This window comes from Melanostigma gelatinosum, assembly GCF_949748355.1.
Source record: "Melanostigma gelatinosum genome assembly, chromosome: 4".
NCBI lineage: Eukaryota > Metazoa > Chordata > Actinopteri > Perciformes > Zoarcidae > Melanostigma > Melanostigma gelatinosum.
The window spans coordinates 18,661,145-18,686,472 of NC_136637.1; the positions used below are offsets into that span (position 1 = coordinate 18,661,145).

The 25,328-nt window shown below is 43.8% G+C and overlaps 1 protein-coding gene across 1 annotated transcript in view; it reads left to right on the forward strand.

Moving 5' to 3' along the window:
• The first annotated feature begins 214 nt into the window (after positions 1-214).
• gmds (GDP-mannose 4,6-dehydratase) overlaps positions 215-25,328 on the forward strand; it is a 129,729-nt gene continuing 104,615 nt past the window's right edge. Inside the window, exons 1-4 of the mRNA XM_079267794.1 lie at positions 215-443; positions 10,154-10,198; positions 11,705-11,792; positions 13,126-13,235. Of these exons, the coding sequence (XP_079123920.1) occupies positions 348-443; positions 10,154-10,198; positions 11,705-11,792; positions 13,126-13,235 (339 nt within the window). The 5' untranslated portion in view covers positions 215-347. The remainder of the gene's footprint in view (positions 444-10,153; positions 10,199-11,704; positions 11,793-13,125; positions 13,236-25,328) is intronic.

Here is a 25,328-nt window from a genome sequence, read left to right on the forward strand (position 1 = left end):
CACTACTAACAAAAATCCACACAAAACAACCTCCATCGATGATATAATAGGAGGCTGCCTTTCGCTCCCCTGTAGATGGCGCTGTCGCGAAGGACCGCCAGTCCTCTCGCCCTCCTTCCTTTTTAACGAGCCTGCTCTTCTGCGCCCACTTGTTCTCTTCCCATTGGCTGATCTCGCGACCGCTTCCTCATACGTAGGCTCCTTTGCAGTTTTTTGTAGCGGTGTGCCTTTTGGTTTACGGATGCTCGTCGGTCCTCACACGCTAAACACACTCGGCACGGACAGGTTTATTTTGTTTAATTGTCGGTCGTTGTGACAGCAGACTGTAAACATCCAGCCGAGAAGAGATGGCCATGAGCTCCGAGTCCGCTAACTGTAGCGCCGCGCTGAACGGGGAGCTGAAGAAGGGGAAGGTGGCCCTTATCACCGGCATCACTGGACAGGTAACGTCGACATTCATACAACCAAGCAACGTTTGACTTGTGCTGATCCCTTTTATTGAGTACACTGAAACCTTTGACCCGACAAAACCCCACTTTCACCTTGATAAACCGTGGAATTGCTGTGCAGCATAGTTGCAATCATACAAAGTGAGAAGAGTGCCAATGCAAGTGTGGACCATAAAAAGAAAGGGCAGTAGTAGCTACATGGATATTTATGACCAGTATGAATCGGAAGCTTAGGTAAGAGTGCATGGTTCAAACGGAATGCTCGGGATTATGTCCGGGATATTGCCCTTATTGTCCCATTATGTTCTGGCTAACAGGAAAGGGAAAATGTTTATTTTCCTTGTCATATCAGAAACCGTTTATTGCCATTGTATGTTGAACATACAAGGAATATGTTACAATATTACCTCTATTGTGTCAAAGACCTGCTCTCACATAAAGTAAGTTGTCAGGTTCGCCTACAACTGGCATCTGGACGAAATGCTTTATTGTAAACGGCAATTCATTTTTTCTTTTTTTCAAATATAATTAGATGAAGCCGTCTGCCAAGTCAAAGTCCAGAGTCCAAGAAGTAGGGAATACAATGGGCCACTGCAAGTTTAAAGGCACTTCCTCATTGGTTTCATTATTCAGAGCCCAAAGGTTGCCACATGAGTGTCATACAAGCACGCACAAAGTTTGTGTTTGCGTACAGGGTGCGGTTTCACACCTGCAAACAGACAGACCTGCCGGTTGTCAGGTGCACGGGAAATGTTTTATTTTTATGAAAATGTTTAGTTGCATGAGACAGATTTGTCTGACCAAAATGGTACTCTGGAACCTTGTTAAGTAGCACGAATGCCAACGCCTACTGTCACACCCACACACTTCCTCCATGCCAAATATTATCTTATCAGTGCTGAGCATACCACTTTAGGGATAGGTACCTACCACAGAACAATGGTAGCATACCACTTTAGGGATAGGTACCTGGGTGAATGACATGACATGCATATTTTTGTGTCGGAGTCCACTATTTCCTTTTAAAATAATTGTATCATTTCATTCTATAAAATGTATCCAGTTTTGATACATTTTCAGTACAATCAAATAATATATATTTTATGTTTTGGCATCTCAAACCCTGAAAATGTCAGGCGGTGCACCTGTCCTAGCAGATGAACAGACTAAGAAAACTATTAAAGGTATTTAAATGATAATAAATTCAAAATAAAATACTATGGCATGCTTTTATTGTTTAAAAGATTCAAATAAACCACATTTTTACAAATACCAATAGTTTTAAGCTGTTGCGACAATTTAAAAACTTTTGTCCAGCAATTTGAATGTTCTCAAATGTCAGGGTGGCACAGCTGTAAAGATGTGACTTTTATTATAAAATTAAAGTAGAAAACAGTAAACAGGTTATTGCATCAGCAAGAGGACCTCAACTGACCTTTTATAGCAGAGTGAAAATGTTTTTATCTCTTTTGAATATTGATAAAAACAGCTACTTTCAACTTATAGGTAGTGTTTCACTTTCCATGTCAGGGCGGTACAACCAGTGTAAAACTAGAAAAATGTTATTTTATCATAAATGTCTTTATTCTATTTAATTAAAGTATGTATGAAGTTGTTAGCAAGAACAAAAGCTAATGCTAGTGTCCTAGTAGATGCCTGTTTAATTTGAAATCAGTTGAAAATGTCAGGTGGTGCAACTGCAAAGAATGATATATTTAAAGCTCTAACATTATTTAAAAAACCAATTCAAAAGTTTAACAGTGTTAAGTTAATGATATTATACACTTTCAAACTTTTTTAAGATATTAATGAATATTGTTTAACTATTAAGGATGCCACTGTCAAGTAAAGCAAAATCAGCACGACGCAGGGAGCAGACAAGTCCTGTATGGAGTGTGTGCAAAACGCTGCCACAATGAGGTAGAAGCTGCGACACGCAGGCGGAAGCGACTGATTTTGCCTGTTCCAGTTATGTGCTAAACATGATTACTATGAAATATTTACTTATTTTACTTAAAAAGAGACTGTTGACTAAAAGCATGTTGTTGTATTTGAGAAACAAATGCAAATTGTCTGCATATTTCCTGTGATTACTAATATTGTCAGGTGGCACAGCTGATAAATGTCATGGTGGTGCGACCAGGTAAAATATTAATTTAAAGCAATAAATAATAGGTTAAAGTGAATTTGTTTTTGCTTAATATGATGTGAAGAACGATTGTATTGAATGTCTTCATTTGTATTTTTGTATTATTATGTTTCTCTGTTTAAATGTAAAGTCAAAAGTTAAATATACAAAATATGTGCCAAGAGAACGCAATTATGATAAATTATTGTGTGCATTAGGGCTGGGCGATAAATCGATTTAATCGATTAATTCGAATGTGTGCTTTAAGGCGATGTGTTTTATTGAAAATCGAGAAAATCGCCCCCACCCCTTTTTCCCGTAGTAGAGTGCGCGCGCATTGTTTACAAACTAAAACAATGGCGGCCAGCAGCTTCACTGCTGGCCGCCGCCGCCGCCACCTCACAACAACAACCCAGCATTTTGGAGACATTCACCAACTGTACTCCGCATGAGAAGAAGAGTGCCCGGTGGAAAGCCATCACGGATGCAGTCGCGATGTATATCGCAAAAGATATGGTGCCCATATACACCGTGGAAAAGCCGGGGTTTATTCACCTTCTCAAAGCTTTGGACCCCAGATACGTGCTACCAAGCCGTAAACATTTTTCTGACGTTGCCTTGCCTCGGCTGTACAATAGTACACGCCAAAGGATCTCTGCGGAGCTGGAGGGGATGTCATTCTACTCCGCAACAACTGACCTGTGGTCCAGCAGGTTGACCCAGACACCGATCCACTTGACTGGTGGAAGCGTCACCAACTTAACTTTCCAAGGATAAGTACTTTAGCAAAGAAATACCTCTCTGTGCCAGCTACAAGTGCCCCCTCTGAGAGGCTTTTCAGTGTGTGGGGGGGGGCATTGTTACATGCCACCGTGCATGCCTGAAGCCAGAGGTAGTAGACAGGCTTGTCTTCCTGGCAAAAAATATTTAGAAAAAACATGCACTACTGTTTAATACTGTTGGTTATGTTGTGAATGCACTTGATTTTGTTTACATGCACTTATTTACTGTGCAAAATATGTTATGTTGATGTTAGATCAGATGTTGCACTTTTGAAAATGTGAATGTTAAAGGGTCATATACATTTTATTTCATGCTGTGTTTGTATCAGTGTATTCAGTTAGAAAAGCTTACTGTAAAAAGTTACATTTGCACAGTTGTTTACAATGGAAGGCTACTATTTAATGCCATTTAATGTTATGTTTAATTTAATTTTATATTTAAATGATTCAGGCAAACAAAAGAGTGACCAAATACTTTTTGTATACTACAGGCACCTTTCTACAATGTTCAGGTTTTGTTTGCACTTTATTTTTATCAACCTACTTGGGAAAATCATCACAAAATAAAAGAAAAAATTGTTTTCAACAGCTTCTGTCATCTGCAAAAAATTTTGGGGGAAAAAAATCGATTTAAATCGTGAATCGGATTTTTTGTAAAAAAATCGGAGATTTTTTTTTTAGGCCATATCGCCCAGCCCTAGTGTGCATATATAAAACACAACCACAAAATACGATGTGTTAGACACAGTAGACACTAAGTCCGCTGTTAAATGTTGCAGTGTGAACACAAGCCGAACAAAGGGGCAACTGCAACATTGTATCATGTTAATCGCTGAATCAGAACAAAGCAAACGATACATTTGCAACAACAGTAGCATACAACTCTAGGGATGGGTACCTTCCACTGAACAACAGTAGCATACAACTCTAGGGATGGGTACCTTCCACTGAACAACAGTAGCATACCATCGGCCACTTTTCGATCTCGGCGCTACTGGTCTGAGGTTATCCTCATTTGTTCCGTTAAGCCGATCATTAAAGATTTCATGATTTTATTTGTTTTCTTCTCAACATGCAGTACATTGTGAGTTTTGTGATGTAATACAAATGTCCCTTTATTATTTGTCTTGAGAAAATGTATTAAACTGCAACAATTATGTATTGAATGTCTGTTTTATTTGTTGGGAATTAAATGCAAAAGTATTGGGTTGTATTACCCTTTGTAAATAAACGGTAACATTCTGGCATATTCTATAAAATCCCTGTAAAACCCTGTTATCCTGCACCACATAGCGTAATCCAGCATACGGTAAAACACCGTAAAATTAAATTACAGTAGATTCACTGTAAAACAACAGTAAATTATGGGCCCTGCTGCCAGTAAGTTATTTTACGGTGAAATCTTTTGTGTGGACATTAGCCGGTCATCTCAAAATGGCATTAATCGACCCAATTAATCGGCCGACTGAGTAATCGGTCTTCTACTTTTTATAATCCATTGCAAGAAATGTTGCCTTGTGGGATTTTTGTATAAGTTCCTTGATTTATTGGATATCTGTCAGGCAGTTCAATCTGACATTTTACCTCTAAATGCAGTTAAATTGACATGTCCTACACATCAATACATTTAATAAAATGAAAATACATCAACCCTTCCACATTTCTCCAGTAAAGAATGCTCCTCAGAAAGCGCAATGATCTGAAGAAGCTACATGACATAGTATTACGTTTAACCACCATGGCTGTTTCTCAAACAAGTGGCAGCAGCACGGACCTGCCAGAGACCATTTGCATCTGTGCATGTATGCTTTGTACCCGTGTGCACAAAAAAGAGCATTGTCATTTTCTTGGCGGTTATTTCCAAGTAAAATAGAGCCAACGAGCAGCAGGGACTGAGCAGAGACTTGGTGGGAATGTTTCATGGCTTGAGGTGAAAGTTGTCCGTCGACCCGGAACGCAACCCTGTCCTCCAAACTATCAAGAGTTCTTGGAAAGTCATTGTCGACCTTTTTTTGTCAAGTTGCACTTTCTACAGCTCCTACTCCCGTCAACCTCTTTGACAGCACACAAAGAATAACGGCGCTAATTCTTTTTTTTTTTTATATAGCGGTCGGTCACGCCGTTACCGTTGAATACCTGAGAGCCCGTGCAGGAGGCCAGCATCTGGATAGACCATCTCAGAAGTCACCAGCCCGGGGTGTCGGGGTCACGGTGATGCCGTAAATCGGCTGGCTAACTACTGTTCATATTTTTCAGGGCAGCATGCTGCTCAGTCTGAATACTTTTTGACTGCCGTCTCGCTGCGAGAGGGTGTGAGTTATAGGAGACCACCTGAGTGCCAAGGCACTGCTTGCGGAGCGACGCGGGGGCTCTGGCTGATAGAGCTGTTTTTTACGATCCGGGGTTATGGAGAGGACAGGTTCCAGCCTCTCGTTCCGACAGTAAAACTTTTTACTTTGGCTTTGAGGTTCACACGTCTTTCCGCAGCTCGTCTGCTTGGGAAAACAAAGAGGCACCGCGATACGACCTCTCGGGGCCGTTTGATGCTCATCCTACAGGCCTCTGTTCCTTCAAGCCTTTTGTTGGCGTTCGGTCACCCTTCTCTCATTTCCTCCCTCGCCTCCTTCACCCGACTCCTCCGTTAGCAGCACGGGATAGAATCTGAGCCGGGTGCCAGCAATAATAATCATAAAGCTTATAAGAATCCGCTCGCGCATCTCCTCCGTCGCTCATAACTGTTGCTGATGGCTCCTTCGAGGCTGATCCCTCAGCCGAATGAAAGTCTGGTAACTTGTAGGAAGAGGTGAGAGTTCAGCTGCAGCGAACACATGGATGTGGATTTTAAATCCAGCTTTAGATTTACATGTTGTACATTAAGCAAGTGAAGTCATATTAATACCAGGGTATTGAATTGTTTATTTATTTCAGCGGCATGCTTGAGTCGAGGGGAGCGATTCAGTGTTCCTACTTGTGTGTGTGTGTTGCGGTCTGTGATTACAGCGTCATTAAACCATATCAGGCCTAATTACACACCGGTCGCGTGCTTGGCAGCTTCTTGAGGCCTAATTACAGACAATCTTGGCAGCTTCTTGCGATCCAATGAAAGCACATTAACGTGACTCATTTGTAGTTTATGCACAATGACAGACGCATGAACGCCGTGTTTGCATGAATACATACATGCACGCATGCAGGCACACGGACAATGCTCTCTATATTTATTTTTTACGTATTTTTTATTGCTCTAATGTTAGGCAGCTGATCTAAGGTGTTAAAGGTCACAGAGCAGTTCTAGTAACACTCTTGGTACTGACCCCAGTGGTTCACTGATCCACCAGCAGGGGGTGCTAAACTCACAGTGCTGGGCTTTGTGCAAAGCCATCACAGCTTCCTTCTCTTCTTCTGAAGGGGTGATGGTAGCTGTGGTGATGGTCGTAATGTTTAAAGAGGTTATTGCTGTTTACGACATTACATTTGCACATACAGGTCAGTATGTGCAACGATGTTCAAATGGCAAAAAACAAATTCACAGCTTCATGCTTCTCAAATGTGAAAATTAGCAATTCTTTTTACTTTCCAATGATGGTAAAATAGTAAATGTTAGTTGGACAAAACAAGCTATTTGAATGTGTCAACTTTGGCTACACACAGCATACAGTCGCAGTATACAGTATCCATCGAAGTAAAAGAGACCCCATGACATCAGAGGATGAGTTTTGTCAACATTTTTGCAATACTTCCAGATATTTCATCATGACATTGTTAGTTCCATTCATTAGAATCAGGTGTCAGCTGATGCTCCTCCATCTTTGACGTCCCTGATATTGTTTAGAACTTTTCTCCTGGACTCTTCATATGAACCAAAGATGTGTTTGTTGCATTTGATATCGTCAACTGAAAAGTAACAAAACTTTCTGTCAGGTTTCTAATCTTTTTACTTTGATCAGGTAGTTCCCCGTGTGAATCATAACTTTGTTCTGGTCTCTTCTTGGGTAGAAAATTACATGAAAACATGTTTATTTGTTAAAGCACTGCACACACACACACACACACACTGGTGCCACCTCTCTGATATAACCACACTGTGATGATGATGATAATGTGAATGTTGATTGGAGCTAATGGTAGTATTCGGAGGAATGGGGGGGGGGGGGGTTCTGATGAGCGAACATTGTTAACATTTTTCAGACACATGGACCGATTTACTTCAACATCAACCCTTCTGTCCTCTCACCCTTTCCTGATGCTCTTCTCTGTTTACCTTCTTGCTCTTTGGTTTTTTTCAAGTTTTATGGAAAGTGGTTCATCGACTTTAGTTTGATAATGGGATATTATGTCGACAGAAACGTACAGAATATGGAAACAAGCTTGAATAGTATTTAGAATATATTGAAACGCACACAGAGCTATGCATCCAAAGAGCTGGACTTGCACGTTTCAGTCCTTGAAGTATCTTCAGAGTTTCTTTTGAGTCATTTAACACGACTAGTGGCTGGAATTATACATTATATATATACATTTAACTAAGAATTTTGAATCCGTAAAAATAGAAACTAAAGTCTGTTTAGCCTCAATTTTAAAATACTGAGTTCACCCCACTCTGTTGACTGTTAGTAAAAGATTTCACACCTGTACCTGTATGCAACAGCAGCTCTCTGCTACTGCAGACGATCCTCAACCTTCAGAGGAGGGAATCAGTAACTTTGATAACACCAGTATTGAAGTGTGAGACAGTTATTGTCTTGTACTTTAATTAACTTTCACCCCCCTGTTGCTGAGCCAGCCTGCTGCTTCAATTCAGTGCAGCTGTAGAGTGCAGAGATCATGTTGTGTCAAAGGCCAAAATCAGTCTTTGAGGGGTTTGTGGTGTGCCGTTGACCTGGCAGGTGAGCACACTGTTTGTGTGTGTGTGTGTGTGAGTGAGAGTGTCCAGTCCCCCCCCCCGCTCCCACTAAGCGCCCACCTCCCCATAACAGGAAACAGCGAGGTGAGGCCAGGGTTTATGGGCTAATACAGCCTCAAAGGAGCCTCTTGTTTTGAAACAGAGCTGCAGCTCTTCAGGCTTGTTTTCCATATTGGTCTGGCATGAAACGCTTTGACCCTGGCACAGGGGCAGGAAAACATGACACCGGCCGGAGCTTTGAACGCCGTGGGGACGGGCAATGGGCTGCCAGTGCCCCCCCCCCCCCCCCCCCTGCAGAGGGCTGGGCAGAAACAGGTTGAGAATCAGTGCCAATGACCGCACAACCTGGGAGCTCAACCTGCAGAGCTGAACATGATCTAAAAAAAAAACAGTTAACGTAGTACTAATGCATACATTTATATTCATAAAACAAGAAAAACCTATTTGCATTCAGTGAGTCTTTAGAGGAGAAGTGTGTGAATCTAAATTGAAAAGCCTAAAACTGCCACAGGTTTTGGCTTACACCTTTCAGGGTGTTCAAGCAGCAGCCACGAGGTCTGAGTCTAGATATGAGGAAAGTATGCACTACCCGATGACGTTTTAATCTCGTTATGGCAACATTATTTGCGATAAATAAACGGATATATAAAGTGTCGTCAGTTCTGCCAGAAAGGAGTGAAAACCATATAAAAAATAGGCGACATCATGCTTTGAATTTGAAGGCCCCACTGACCTGAAAGTTCCATCCGCAGTGGGTCAGGTTCTGTTGGAGCGGGCTGATTTCTTCATGTCAGACTTTGCCCACCTGTGCAGCTCTCTTCAGGAGCAGCCATGTCCCAGGTCACCCCCAGACCTGGAGAGGACGCACGGTGTGTGTGTGTGTGTGTGTGTGTGTGCGCACATATGTGAGGGGGATTGAGGGATGAATGCCATGATTGGTTCGGAATGTTCCAGAGTGTTTCAGAATGTGCGGTCGGAAAGTCTGAGCAGGAAAAAAAAAAAAAGACGAGGCGTAACATGGGTGAGGGGAACAAGACTTTATTGACGGGGCTCGCTCTCTCTCTCTCTTACACACACACACACACGCACACACACACACACATATTGGCCCAATGTCCGCCCAGAGCTGCTAGTTCATGTGGGTGTTACACCTAATGATCCTGGGAGATCCAGTATTCAGCTACGGTGTGGCGGTTTCAGGAGGGTGGTGGTCCAACACCACAGAACTTTCCACTGATGTGTCACAGAGTGAACAATACACAGGTTTACTTTCCAACAAATCACTGCAGCAGGCAATTCAGGAAGAATTGTATTTAAAGACCATTTAGAGGTTTTCCAGCGTGTTTCCTCTGAAAGGTTCTCTCTAAAACTTCCGGTATAACACGACGTCTGTTCTTGTTCATTATTTCATGAATGAAATAATATATACAAGTATTTAGTCATTCAGTAGAACACTTCTCTTTCATTGTCCATCTTGGACCCCCTCATGTTCTGTTGTCGCTCCTCTCTAATGTCAATCAATTATCAATTATTTGCATAAAAGGGTTTTGCCTTTTTCTAGAATCTTTTTTGCCGATTTATTTTCATTTGAAGCCCTATCCAACTGTTGTGTAATTTTACAATCAGCAGTTATTACATGTGTTCCTGTCCTGCATGTTTGTCAGTTTTTGGTTGCTCTGCATTATGGGCCATCAGGTTTGGTTCTCGTTGGCGTAGACAAAGACAAAGTTTGTGAATCATTTATACCTTGTGACATCTTGAAGTCGGTTTTCCCCAAGCTCTGTTTTTAGTGCTGCGATTCCGTCGGTACAAGAAAACCTATTTAGCATGTGTTAACACACTTGTGTGCCATTTACGGGTTTTAACTGGTGTTGTCTTCTGTCTTTTCCAGGATGGTTCCTACCTGGCTGAGTTACTGATCGGTAAAGGCTACACGGTGAGGGAGAAATCCAGCCTGCGGACTGAACTCAGACTCTCAGAAACCAACGCAGACAGTCGCGAATGCCAACGAACACAGACGCACGCAGAGCGACATTCCCTCGATAAGCTTCCTCCAGCCACAGCACTGTGTGTGTCGGGGCTTCGCACAACGGACCGACTCGAAACCTTACCCTGATAGGACCCTGTGTGTTGCTTCAAGCTTGTTAAACCCCCCCCCCCCCCACACACACCTTTTACCCCTGGGTCAAACCATTAACGGGGAAATAGTTATTACATGGTCATACGAGTGAGGTCACTAACTCTCACCTGCTGCGCAATGTGGTTTGTTATTTTAGGAGCAAAAAAAAGAGAAAAAAGTCCACATCCTGTCGGTGGATGCAGAGCTTAACAAGCTGTTGCTGCTACGTAAGGCTTCGTCGCCGCTTTGACACCCACGACAATGTGACGATGCATTCAGTTAAACACGCGTGCATACAAATACGCGTTGCACCAGTGCACGTTGTGTTTCCCTGACGGTAGCTGCTTGACTTCCTTTCTCCCCAACACACACACACCTTCATCCCAGACTGCCTCGTCAGCTTCGCCGCCCGACTCAGAGACAGCGGAGGGGGAAGAGCGCTCTGTCCGGGTTGGGGATGCTGCACGCGGAGGGGGTGTGAGGGGGGAGGGGGGTTGTGGCATTAAAGAGGAGCACACAGGCAGGCAGGAAGTGCACAGTGAATAAAGGAAGTGAGGTCGGGGCACAGCGTCCTCCCACGAATGGACTCCCCTCTGATCAGGTTCCGTTATCTTCCCCGAGCAGAGCTTCCGCACACATCCCGCTCAGAACACCAAGTCCAGATCACACATCACAGGCAGCTTTAAAAACACAATGAGACACGATGTTGTTACGTCGACTTTTGCGATACAGAATACGCCGCTAGTGCAAAGATCTTTCAAGGAAACGCAGGAGATCAAAGTAGGCCACTTTATCATGTTTGACATCACATTTCAAGACAAATACTGTGCGGTAAACCAATCAACTAAAGTAAATTTATGAAGTGCATAGAAAAACATGCATACAATACAGTAAGCATGACCAATGCTGAATACACTCGTCTTGAACAACTGAATTCATCTGGTGTAAACTGGATCTCCACCAGTGACTAACAATTCTACAGTGACAGGCTGTTTCCAATGATCGTATGTGTAGAATAGCTCTGGGATTTGTATCACATTTATTTTGCAATTTTCTGTTGATCTCGAGTCAGTCTGTGTAAATGTGTGCTTCACAGTAAAAGCTATGATCAGCAGTATTTTCTTCAGTTGGAGCTTTTATTGTGAAGGAGCTGCACAAAGTTTGCATTGACAACACACGAGCATAAAAACATTGTTTAAAGACGATATGAAAGTCATGGTATTTGTCAGTCGTAGTGTTGATGTTCAAACTGCAGTGGTCTAGATAATATTATTGTGAGACAGAATAAAATAGTGTTCTAAACCCCGCTTCCTTTTCTCACAGGTTCATGGTATTTTGCGTCGCTCCAGCTCCTTCAACACGGGTCGCATCGGGCATCTTTACAAGAACCCGCAGACACACACTGAAGGCCGTGAGTATCCTGTTTACACCACAGTCGGTAGTCACTTTAGGTGGTTCTGAACAAGCTGACGTATGTTCCAGTGTTAGTTTCTCTAGCCAGCCAGCCAGTCTGTTTTTGTCTTGTTCCGCTAATTGACGCATTCAAGCGATGCCGTCGTAAATAAACAGTTTGAAGTTTGACTTCAGTCCAACATTGTCTGCATACAGTTTGATACAACACGTTGTCCACTGCGCTTTACTAACCTGCCTAACACGCTTTTGCTTTAACGTGCCTGTGCCGCCAAAATTTGCGCTCCAGGATCTCAGTTCAGTGTGTGCCAGTGTTACGCCCCACTCACCTGAATCAACCACAGGAGACACTCGTTACAAAAATTTTATCCATGGGATTTATTTACACTAAAACAAACAAGACATAAAACTCCGAGGCTGAGAGGCAGCAAAACCAGTATTACCCACACCAGAGGCCTCAGTGGCACAGGAGCTTTGAAGCGCCTCGTTACCCGGCCAGGTGCACCTCGTTAAGCAATGCAGCTCACCTGGGCAGAGCCACAAGAGACGGACAAGAGACGACAGCACAGGGAACACATACAGCCGTAACAGCGAGTACTTTGCATTTAGGGCTTTGGTCCAAAAGGATGTTTCATACCAAACTGAAATCACTAGATAACAGATTTCACATTGACAGTCTGCCAACAGCTAAGCATGTCATGTGATGACCCCTCTTTCTGCTCTTCTCCACAGGCACACCAGGTTCTGGTTTTATTTATTTAAATTATTTTGCCTTAGTTTACCATTAGCTCTGCTTTGCCTATTGCCTTACACCCACCTCCTTCACTCATACACATCACACACCACTGACGTTACCAATTGGGGTCCTCTTGGAGTTTGATCTGGTACTGACCTGCTTCCCGTGAGAGCTTTGGGGTATGACACGTGCACAGTGTAACTGGAGCTGCAATGCTAGAGGGTTACAGCTTCTTGGGTTAAATTGTGGTTGCAGTCTAATAACTTTCTCTGCTACCCTCTACAGGAAAGGTTTATGTTGCCTTAGTTTACCATATTGCTTTGCCTTGCGCCTTACACGATCCACACCCTCCTAATTAATTGGGTGCAATTTGATTTGATCAAATGTAAATTGAACTTGATTTTCTTTTAATCTTTTTTTTAAATTACAATTGGTGCTGGTGTGTCGCCCTTTTGCTGTGGCCACTCGAGCCATGTCAGCGTTTACTTATCTCCAGAATCAGACGGCTGTCAGCTATTTCAGACCTGCCCGATGATTGAATATATGAAGGACCGATAAAAGTTTGAATGACGCATGTGTGTGTCCACCTCTTTGTTAGACATGAAGCTGCATTATGGCGATCTGACCGACAGCACGTGCCTGGTGAAAATCATCAACGAGGTGAAGCCTTCAGAGATCTACAACCTGGGCGCTCAGAGTCATGTCAAGGTACTGTGAACACATCCTCCAGCACTCTCATGGGTCTTTAGTCTCTGCAGCTCACCAATGAAGGCCACCTCTTTCTGATAAACAGTGTTCACTTGCTTCCCATTTCCTGGAATCACTGCACTGGACATGGGTTTGTTTTGAAGAGCCAGACAACGGAACAGAGCTGATAACGGTGAACAGGAGCAGTGAACGAGATTGTTCTGCGATTCCCGAAGTAAAACTGCTTTCTGTTTTGTGCCGTGAAGCACTTGCCCTGTCACAGGTGTGCAAGAATTGGAAATAATGGGCTCAAAAATACGAGTATAGCGTCTTCAACACACCACTATAAGTCTCTAACGCCTACTGTTCTTTTGCCCGTATTTGGTTTTCACTACAGCATTTAGTAAAAGTGAAAACCTTCTTGTCTGTTGAAGTCATTATTCGTCAAGTCAATTTGAAACGTTGTGCTTACCAGCCTCTCCCCAAATGTAGTCCCCTGTGTTTGAGTGGCAGTGTGTACATGTCAGCGCTGACGGTGTCAAAAACAGCAGACGGTGTCAAAAACAGACTCTCAGTTCTGGGAAGCGAGCCGCTCATGGACGCTGGAGCTGATGGGACAGGAAGTAATGTTTTCTTGGATGGGTCAGTCTGTGCCACAATGTCCCTTTTGTCTCAGATCCCAGGAGATCCCCCCCCCCCCCCCCCCACACACACACACACACACACACACACACCACCACGGGGATCTGACACACCGTCTCCAGGCAGCACTGATCCTCCTTCACTGGTTTGGGTGGGATACGGAGCCAAGAGCTTAGTCGGATCATAGATAATAAGGCCATTTGTAATGTGAACAGGAGACTCTGCTCTTCAATAGTAGTCCTTTCTTTCATGAATCCAACCACATTTGGATGACATCATTCAGTTGAAATGAGTTTATATTAGTTAGTTTGTTTCTGCTCTTTGATTCCCTGAGTCAAACAGGAAGAGCCAGGTCAGCCCGCTCTCTGCCATCTGGTGTAAGCTTTGCTGAATCGAAAACTAATTGAGGAAATCAACATGAGACATATTCATGATATATCCAATAATCGACAATTTTTATACAATTTATAAGAATAAAGGAGTTTTATTCGAGATGCTAAGTTTCCAACAGCTTTGTTCTCAGTCTGTGGAAAGGGTATTTGTCAGGATTAAGGATTAAGATGAGATGGGGAATTTCAGGTGCTGCAGCTGCACAAGGACAGAATTAAGTGCAGACGCACAGAAAAAGGTAAAAAAGAATATAAGACTAATAATTAGAAGTATATAAAATAAGAATAGAAGAAAATTGGAAACTACAAAAGAGCTGTTGGGCTCAAAATGACAGCGCAAGCAGTACGGTATAGTGTTGTACTTGAACTATTGTTGCATTACCGTCTTAAATAGCAATTAAATCAATTAACAAATGACTGAAAAAATCTTGACAGCTCACTTGTGACGATAGTTGTTTGCTGATGCTCTAATAGCATACAAGTGGCACTAAGAATGAAGAAAGGAAAGAAGGAAGACAGACAGAATGAAAAAGAAGAGAGTGGGAGGAGAACGATGACTCCTCTCTCCACATCCTTTGTGGTCAGAGGCCTTGACTCGCCTCCCACATGGTATATCATCCTCAGGCCACACACACACACACACACACACACACACACACTCACACTCTCGGAGTGACAGAAAACCCCTGTACCTGTACGAGGCTCCCCTGTGTTTATTTGTTTCCACACCAATAAACCTGGCTCCGGTTTCTCCTCACCACATGCTGCCCGCTCTGAACAGCTGAGCCGGCTGTGTTACTGGCAGCAGTGGTGTGGAGCAATTTCCAGTCCGTCCCACCACAGAGGAAAAGATCACTCACACACCGGCTCCTCTGCATCTCGCTCTCTTCCTTCCCGTCGGCCCGCTCCCACCGTCTCACAGGGAATCCCTTCTGAACGACTTGGGTTGAGGCAACTGGGTGTGTGTGTGTGTGAGTGTGTGTGTGTGTGTGTGTGGGTGCTGGTTTCCGCTGCAGAGAGTCATCACTGAGAACACAGTGAGGGTTATTTTCTAATGCTGCAGGGGCGGAGGTGGACGGGGGAATAGGGGGACGGACGCCGGAGGGCCAGAAAGGCAGCCAGCTGCAGCATCAAAAGACCAGCGCACCAACAAAAACAGAAGGGATATTATGTCTCTTCTCTGTGACTGCAACAGCAGTTTGATCTTTCTTTCCTAACATGTTATCATAAGGCACGGAGAAGATGGCCAGAAGACTTAGTAAAAAAATGAAAACGATTTCACCTCTGAGTTTCTGGTGGATTGTTTATAATAGCGCTGCGTCGCAGTAACTCCACTAGTAGGAGCAATGGGGTTGGATGGTACCCAATTGGCATCATCTGAACAACTTCACTGTTTTCAAACTTTGCAAAGAAAGAGAGGAAAAAGTCTAGAGCATCGGCTGTTCTTGTGGTGTTTTGAGCCATCGGCGGCAGGATAACTCGACGTGCTGGTGTTTAGCAGATGTTGTATTAAATAACAACCGCGTTCACCATTTCATTTTCGCGTGTGGTAGCATTTGCCGAGTAAATATCTGTCAATAAACCAAAGTATCTACTGGTGTCTGATGATCCCCAAAGTTTATTTGGATGCATCCTTGGATATGTGAACCAACCCATCTGAATGTGGTTGACACGTTTCATCTAAAATCCAAACTTTCAACCTTTTGGTGGCGCTACGGGGGAAAGTCAGGGGATCAATAAAGTCAGCAGGCTGAAATATCCACATCCGATCTTGTTGATTTCGACAGTGGGTGGAGCTTTTATCTTCCCGGAGCCTGTCCTCTCAGGCAGCGTGTGTGTGTGTGTGTGTGTGTGTCTAGTACCTACAACTAACCGTTTTCTTTAGCAGCAGAGTAGGAAGCACCAAGGTGTCCTAATAGAAAAGGTCTGTGTGTCCCAGTTTGCTCTGCAATGTTTACAAACCAGCAGCTCATGCAGAACTTCTTCTGTGTCTTGTTGCTTTTTCTGGTCAGGAACTTTTAGGAATGCAAGTTTGAGTGACAGTTTTGGAGTCAGTTGGGACTCATGTGGTGGTGCAGGCAATGTGTGTCGTCTGTGGGTTTCAATGACTAAAACCTTCATTTTGTGTCGGGGGGGTGGAATGTAATCTGCTTTTGGTTTATATAGCGTATTCTTAGCTTATTGCAGGTAGTGCTAAAATATGAGACGCCACAAACGTACATGAATCTGATATGTTTGCTGTTACTATATATAACAGGTTAACTGACCAAGAAGAAAAATAAACCAAATATCTTGGACGGTGCACACATTAAATATGCCTGAACAACGAACGTGATGTGGGGAAGTGCTCACAGGCTGCGCTCAGTAATCTGTTCTGCATCTGAGGGTCCAACACGAACCCCATTGTGTTCTCCCACTGAGGCGCTTCACAGGAAAGCCGCGAACAAAACCCCCTCAACGTCGCTCTCGCTCTCCCCCGGGCGAGTTCTCCCACCTGCAGCTGTCACAGCAAGACACACGGGGAGAACGGGGGGAATTATTACGACACGGGGGGGGGGGGGAGAAGGTGGAAAGAGTGTTGGGAGGTGAGGTTTCCACTCTATTGTTTTTGAAGTGCAGATTGCATCAGTGAGACCGACTTCCTGCATCTATATCCTTCATAATCCACATCCAAATTCCTCATCATCATCTTATTATCTTCTTACAGCTCTCTCTCCGCTACCCTTTGGTCTTTCCCCCCCATCTGGGCTCAGAAGCTCCCATGCCGGAGTCTCACACACACACACACACACACACACACACAGGATTTAACACGCCTGTTTCCCCACAAAGCGCTGCACTTTTAACTCTCTGTGTTGATGTGTTTACTGGCCTGGAGCGGCTGTTGTGCAGCCTGCCAGCAGTTTACTCTCATACTCTGGTGGTAATACCACTGCTTACTATAGTTTGCGGGCATGTTATGCAATCCTTGCGTCATCCAGTGTGTGTGTGTGTGTGTGTGTGTGTGATGTGGGAGACATGGTTTTGAACAGGACAGCGAGGACAGTTATGCAAATTGAAATTAGTTTCGCGAACAAAACCCCATCAGATTGCCTCGGAACCGCGTCGTCTCAGAGCTTAAAACAAGATGTTTATCCAGAAGGCTTTGTTGCACAGCTTAAAACAAATCTGGATTCTTTGAGAGAATAATTGAGAATTCCAATTCTTCGTTTTGCTGCTTTTTTTTTTTTTTTTTTGGCTAAAAACCTTTTTGATTGTCTTCAGAAGTTCCTTGATACAAACAAGATTTTTTTTCCCCAAGTTTTGGAGAAACCTGGTTTTCACAGGACGGCGTCGAACCCCTGAGTGAGTGATGAGCGGTCTCCTTACGGCCCGGCGGCCCGGTTTACTCACTCTGTGATTGGTGTTTACACTACTCCCGCCCAATCAGCCCTCGGTGGCACGCTTGCTGCGGTTGTTAGAACCTCGCTGGGATAAAGACTCGCCTGGAACCAAATTAGACGCATTCCCCTACCGAACTGTGTGTTTTCTGCCTCTCAGGACTCATTAGTTGCATGTGTGCGGTTTGCGTGTATTTTAAGGTGCCATGTTTTCCATTGTTGTAAAAAATTGCCTTTCAGGATCCTGCTGGGTTTTTGGCCATAAAGAGATGCGTTATAATCTCTGAGCGCACATTTTTCTCATGCGTCCCGCCTATTGAATGAGCAGAAAGCGGGGCCGTGGTGCGCTGGTGGCCTGGCAGTCAGCGGTGAGAATAGCGCCCGGAGCGGGCCGATCCCCGTTTTGAAAGGTTAGGCCTTCGTACGAGGCGGCCTGCCTGGCCTGGATCGAAAGTGAACTTTAGCTTAAGAATAGCCGGTTTGGTGCCAAGAGAAACAAGTCTGCACTTCAGAGTCGGGGAATGTTTTGTGGTTGTGCTTCGTGGGTCACAGTCGTTGCTCCACTCATGAGTCAATTCTTTTTTCCGTTTTTTAGCAAAGTTGTAACACATGGAAACATGCAGTTTGGGAAAGGAGGAGGAGGGGCTTTTTGAGGTTTGTTAAGTAAATGCACTGAGTCAATAAATAGTATCACGAAGCTAAATATGATTGCATCTAAGTCCGTATCTTAAATCAAATCCCAAATATTCCAGATGAACGGTTTTGTCCGTGTGACGCACAGAAGCCAAAGTAAACAGTGCGGCTGTAGTTTCACCTGTGAGTCATAGATGGCAGCAGTGAGCCGCTGTGTGACGACTCAGTCAGGACCGTGGAGTCAGGTATTCATCAGCAGGCAGGTCAGGGGAAGGAAAGGTACGTTCAGCAACTCTACTATCAGTCATCAATCAACAAAAACATCATCAATAGAAAAATGAACTCAAATACTCCAGCAATTATAATCTAAGCGCTTTAAAAATGTAATCATGAGTCAATCAACAGCTGTGTTGATAATAGATAAATTCGCAAAAAAACTAAATCTTCAGTGGTTCCAGCTTCTGAAATGTGAGAACTGCTTTTCTCTGTTTGATATCGTTGTGAATTTAAATGTAGAGGATGCAGCGATATGAAAAGTCATTTCATAGAACAGCTATAAAAATATGACTTAAAAACGTATAGAAGAATTAAGACGTAACAGCAATGTTGATATAGATTTTTTTTATTGATAAATTGATCTTTATTCCAGCTTAAGTGAGAGGATTTTCTGCTTTTCTTTCATTTATGCTGTCAGTATGAATAATTTAGGATTTGGTTGCACAAAACAAGATATTTAAAAACATCACCTTGGATTCTGGGAACTTGCGATAAACACTTTATTGTTTTCTGACATTTATATACAAAATGTTATAATAGTTGTTTTTGAAAAGCAACGGATGGATAAATTGCTATGAAAAGAACAATCTTCACAAACTAAACTTGATGTCTGTAGAGTCACAATAATCAGCTGATGTTAATGAGTAGATTGACAAAAAAATGTCTATTTAATGACTTTTGTCTGCTTCCAGCTGTTGAAATGTGTAGATTTGCAAATCTTTTTTTGTTCCGTCATATGACAATAAGTATAATACTTTTGATTTTGGAGTGATTTTGTTGTTATAAGTGGCCGCATTGGGCTCATAGACAACAAAAAACGTTTTACTTCTTAGTTGAGAAAATAATCAGCAGATAAATTGACAATGAAAATAATGATTCCTGCTCTACATGCATGTGTCCGTGTGGTTTAACGCTTTGGTGTCAGACTCCAGGTCTGGCTGAGGCCCTCTGCAGGTCGCTCTGTCACATCACAGCTCCTCTATGGGTAGATGGGTGAGCGGGAGGCTTCAGGGTTACAGACGTCGAGTTAGTGCCCAACTCTCATCTTCACAGAAAGTCAGACAGCGATGAGACAGAAAATGGTAAAATGGTGCCACATTTGAGTTATCACTGTTTTCCTCATCTGATACACCATCCGTCAGTGCCCCCCCCCCCCCCCCCCCCCCCCTGCATGTCCCACCTCTGTGGCGAGTGAGTGACAGGAGCCTGCAGCGTGTTTGTCGTTACGATAACTCGCCACAATGAACACACCAAGCTGGGCCGGTGAGCTTGCTGAATGAGTTTGGTGTAGTTGGTAAGAGAGACGGTAACCAGGGATTACACTAAATATTTAGCAACGTCATCAATCTTCCTGTTGCTATGTCCTCCGGGGAGACATTTGGCAATAATGATCATCTTCATCGCTCCATACTGGATGTTCTGTAATGATTTATGTGATCAGTCAACAAGGCATGACTCCAAGTCTTCTGCCTTTGTGTGAAAGTGCTGCATGAAAGTACTTTATTTATACATATATTTTTCTTGATAATTAGACCTGACTTATAATTAGCATCTTATCACGAACTAAACATCACGCTAACATGTCGAGTCAATTCACAAGGTGATAAATACATTAGTCTACAAGTGTCTCAAAGGACTTGTATGGTCTTCACTCTCATTAACATGAAAGCGATGAAGGTACAGCAGCTGATTTATGAATCGGCTCTGATGATCGTAGTTTAACAGCTCAGCAAAAACGGCAACGATCAGACTTAAAACTGCTTTACAAGTAAAAACAAACAAAAACTAAACGGTTCTGTTAAAGGAATACTTCATCTGCAAAATGACTATTTGAATATCAAGTACTCACCCTTTGTTACCTTGAAGTACATTTTGCATGCTGGCATACCTGCACAGTGACCTCAGAGTCAAAAAACGGAAGGAAAGTGTTGATGAATTGAAGTAAACTGCCTTTAACAGCAAAACTATGTGAAAACATCCGTTTACAAACTCCTGCAGAATCATCCGCGTGTCATTGATCCAGACGTCCGCTCACTGCTTCCCAAACCGCCAGACGGTTTGCGCAGGTGTCTTGGGAAGAAGTGAGCGTACGACTGGATGAATGAGATTTTGATTATGCTGCAAGTGTAAATGGAGTTTTGCCGTCTACGTTTCCGAAATTCGACCGTAGAGGCATGCAAGAGAAGTTTTCTTCAAGAATGCAAGGTAGCATGCGGTGCGTAATTGATATACAAATGGGTATTCTGTGGGTGGAATGTTCCTTGAAGTTGACTCGGCGAGTTTTAACGATAGCAACGAAACAAAGTGGACGAGAGATATTTGACACTGTTTCAGTTAACGCACCACTTTCTTCCTCAGTTGTACGGTCGGAGCCGGAGTCTGTCCTTCACTTAGATACACAAAGCAAATGTCTACGCTTAGAGCTGGAAATAGTTCTTCCATCAGCTCAGGACTTTAACCCATTTTTCTTTTGATTTCGTTCGAACATTAGATTTTTCTTACATTTGACAATATCTCACTCAATGTTTATTTTATAATTTTATCAAGATTGTTGTGTAAAAGGCAGAGCATCGCTATATGTGAATGCTTTGTTTATATAATTGGTTTACAAATAATTTAACAAGGTACGTGTTTATACGCAACAGGTATCTTTTATGGCTTTTGTAGCAGCCATTCATGCCACTGTGACAATTCCCTTTAACTTTATCTCGCCATCGCAGGTATTTCCCCCTCCTTCAGTGCCTTTGATATTAAACCAGCACATCTGTCACAGTTTCAACACATCTGCCGTATCATTTCAGTTCATTTCTCTCATTTGGATGATTTAGATATTCTCTAAAGTACTTCAAATAGCCAGTCACTGTGGAGTTTGGTTTTCTTGTTGACATTGTGGCTTCTCCGATGTGCCTCTTGTGCTGCAGCTGCAGCTGCACTGTGCGGAGGCCGCTGCACCCAAAGGTGACGTTTATCTACAGTTTGGGTGCTGTTTGTTTCAAATTAGCGTCAGCTGTCAGTCAGCGTTGCCAGAAGTGCTTCCAGTTAAGGAAGGGCAAATCACTCCAGTGTGGACATACTGTTCACTCTCAACAAGTTCACACAATGAACACACAGGCAGCTCAGTTGACAAAGAGTTTAGGTATTTCTCTCCGGCGTGTGCACACAGTGGTGTTTGCATAGACATCATAACGTGTGTAGAAAGGGATCTTTGTGAGCACACTCGCTAACCGGAGAACATTCACACAAGCAGAGCGGCTTAGTGAGGACGCGTGAAGAGATCTGTGCGCTCATTTCGCTCCGTTTTCACTTGTTTGCGTCGAGCGGTGGCCGCCGAACTGCAACCGCGACTTTATTATTATTCTTTCACGAAGACAATCAGTCAAAAATGATCTCCTGCTGCTGTCATCAGTGCAAGCCTCTTAATTACACCGTAATCCCCAGACGCCCACGCTTGGCGGTGGCGCGCGGTGAAAAGACGCAGCCTTCAGTCGAGCCTTCCATAAGCGACATGAGCTCATTACTCACGGTGGTAAACACTGTTGCTAATCCGTGAACACAAGTCCTGACTGCTGCTGCCCACTCCCCGCTGTGTGCTCACACCCTCGTAGATACAGCACACACACACACACACACACACACACACACACACACACACACACACACACACACACACACACACACACACACACACACACACACACACACACACACACACACACACACACTCTTCCCCTGTTAATTGCATGTTTGTGTAATAGAGACGTTTGTTTGGAGTTTTTCCTCCAGAGCGAGGCCTGCAGTCAGATCCCGCTCTATTGTTTCTGAAACTGTTTTCGAAAATGAAAATGATGACGTTACACCCAATTTAGAGATGGAAGGCAGGGCCCCCCCCTTTGAAGGGCGGTGTAAGCGTGATTACGAAATGTGTAAATTGCCCTTTTAAGAGTGTCATAATCTGTAATCGGTCCAAATAGGCACCGTTGTATTATTTTGGTGGGTGCATGCGAACGCGTCTGTTGGGTAACGTGCCTGTAATGAGCTGTGATCGCACTTGATGACATCGTGCAGCGGTGATCGGGCGGACGAAAACAAGAAGAGGAAAGACCGAGTGTGAATAGAGGGAATGTGATGAGTTACGACATGGGATACTCAACGAGACAAGTGTAATTGTTTTAGCAAAGGGATTATCATAGTGTGGAATTCATTTTTTATCTGTAGCGTCTTTGTGTGTGTGTCAAACCTGCAGGAAGGGTTGGGCCACTCTCACCTTGTCTGCTGTCAGCCAAACAAACAGGCCTTTATTCTCAGGGAGAGAGAGAGAGAGAGAGAGAGAGAGAGAGAGAGAGAGAGAGAGAGAGAGAGAGAGAGAGAGAGAGAGAGAGAGAGAGAGAGAGAGAGAGAGAGAGAGAGAGAGAGAGAGAGAGAGAGAGAGAGAGAGAGAGAGAGAGAGAGAGAGAGAGAGAGAGAGAGACCGACCCCCAAGGATGTTTTGGCAGTTCTATGAAATTAGAATTCTACTTTTTAAATGATTATCAGTCCATGTTTTTGACAGACGTTGGCCACTTTTTTTTTTTGCTTTCCATATTTTTAAGTGCCAAGTCGGCTGTATTGCAGCTGAACATGATTTGCATGGTGGAAAAACCCCGAATTACAGCTCCGAGATGACATGCAGCATGAGGTCTCTGGCCCACAGCGGGGCAAGTTCATCCCAACGTGATGCGTGGTGTTCAGGTCAGAGAGTCGAGTAACTCCACCCCAAACTGGGAACGACCTTTCTTTACGGAGCCGTCTTTGTGCACGGGGACATTGTCATGTGGAAACAGGAAAGGGACAAACGTAACATTTAGAGATGTGTCTGACGATTATTTTCATTTTCTATTAAGCTTTTGATTATTTTCTAGAATAATGCATCAATCGTTTGGTCTCTAAAATGTCAGAAAATCGTGAAAAATGGGTCCATCCTAGTTCCTCAAAGTCCAAGGTCGGTGGGAGATTTAGATCTGTGTCTCCGGATCGTTGAGGTGTTAGAGTGTCGCTCCTCGCCCTCAGGCCGCTGCAGGACTGCAGTTCAGCTCATGATTACTCCTCTTTATTATCAACAATTAGTGCCGGTATCGACGGCGGGGATGAGAAACGTCCCCGGCAGTGTGAGAAGCTGCAAAGTGTGATCAATTGTCTGCTGCTCTGGAGCGCCGATTCTGTCACTGAGAAGAATGGTTTCCAGGTTTCCGCGCCACCATCAATCATCGGCGCTGGCATCTGGCGGAGCGGGTTGGACGGACGGACGGACGGACGGACGGACGGACGGACGGACAGACAGAGGGGGAGAGGCTGACGGACATGTGAGGCCGACGAGCGCCGAGCTGTCGAGAGGCGGCCCGACCTCCAACTGTTGACTTAAAGCGTCTAACCTCTCGGCCTCCCTGAGCTCATCCTGCAGACGGAGCCTTGTATTTGTTTTTGTTTGAATCCAACCTGGTTTCATCATCATCATCGCATCAGTCAGTGGACGGGGGCGTAGTCATTAAACATAGCGAGAAACTGAACTGAGATATCTGTGGGGTTGCAGTTAATTCATTATTTATCAAGAAATCTCTCTGATTGTTTTCTTTTTTACGTTTCAGAGACCGATCCCGTATTTATAATCGGTTAACAAAATATACATTTATTGGCCAATACATATCTTTTTTTCCCTATTTTTTTGGAGGCATAACATGGTTATTTTTGATAAGTATCGCTTAAATCCAGTTGATAAATAATCCTGTCAGAACAAAGTAATTCTTAACACCGGTCATTGACAATATAGTAGCCGTTCTGGAGCATTTAATCATATCCCGGATCAATAATAAACTTTCAATGTCTTTTAGACTAAGATGGATGAGAAGTCATCGAAGTTTGCTGAAAACAAATGGAAATTTGAGCATCTGCAACTGAGCAAACTCCGCCTGTCTGTGTGATTGATGAAAAGCTCTGGAATAGCTACTAAATGGACCATGTGGTGGGATTGTTGTTACCTAAAACACGTGTTTGCTTTTGAGCTGATATATATATATAGATATATGATAAACTAATATTGGCATATATTGCCATGCTTATTTATTGGTGGAGTACTAAATCTTAAAAGGATTCACCATTTATCGTTTAGTCCGTAAAATATCAGAAAGTAGTGCCCAATAATGCCCATCACAAGTCCCCAGAGTCCAAGGCGCTGTCTTTAGTTTGCTTGTTTCGTTCACAAATAGGCCCAAAAACCCCAAAGATATTGACCAAAAAAACCAGCATATCCTCAGAGTTGAGAGGCCGGAACCAATATATTTTTTGCCGTTGTTGCCATATAAATGATTTTAGTAATTATTGGGTTGTTCTGTTCGTTGGCCAGTAAACCATGATGCTGAGTCAGGGATGAGCAGGACACCATGTTGAAGTCAAAAACATCTCCGAGGTGTTTTCTTTAGGATGAAGCCGTGGCGCCCCCCCCCCCCCCCCCCCCCCTCTCTCAGGCGTGTAAATCACTTGTGAAAGTGCCCTCTTAGCGGACGCCGCTTCGCAGACATGCCTAAGCTGCAGCAAGTGACCCTGGGATATGAGTGATATATCTGTGGGTGTGTGTGTGTGGGGTGGGCGAGCGAGCGAGCAGCCGTTTGTGGCGCCTTGAGCATAGGTTCCCGGCCCTTCGCGTGGGAGCGCGTGATTGGGCATCTGTGTGTGTGATGGCGGTCATGAAGATGACGTGGGGGAGGGCGAGTGAGGGGGCGATAAAAAGTGCCATCTCGCAGAGAACAGCACACGATTACCGG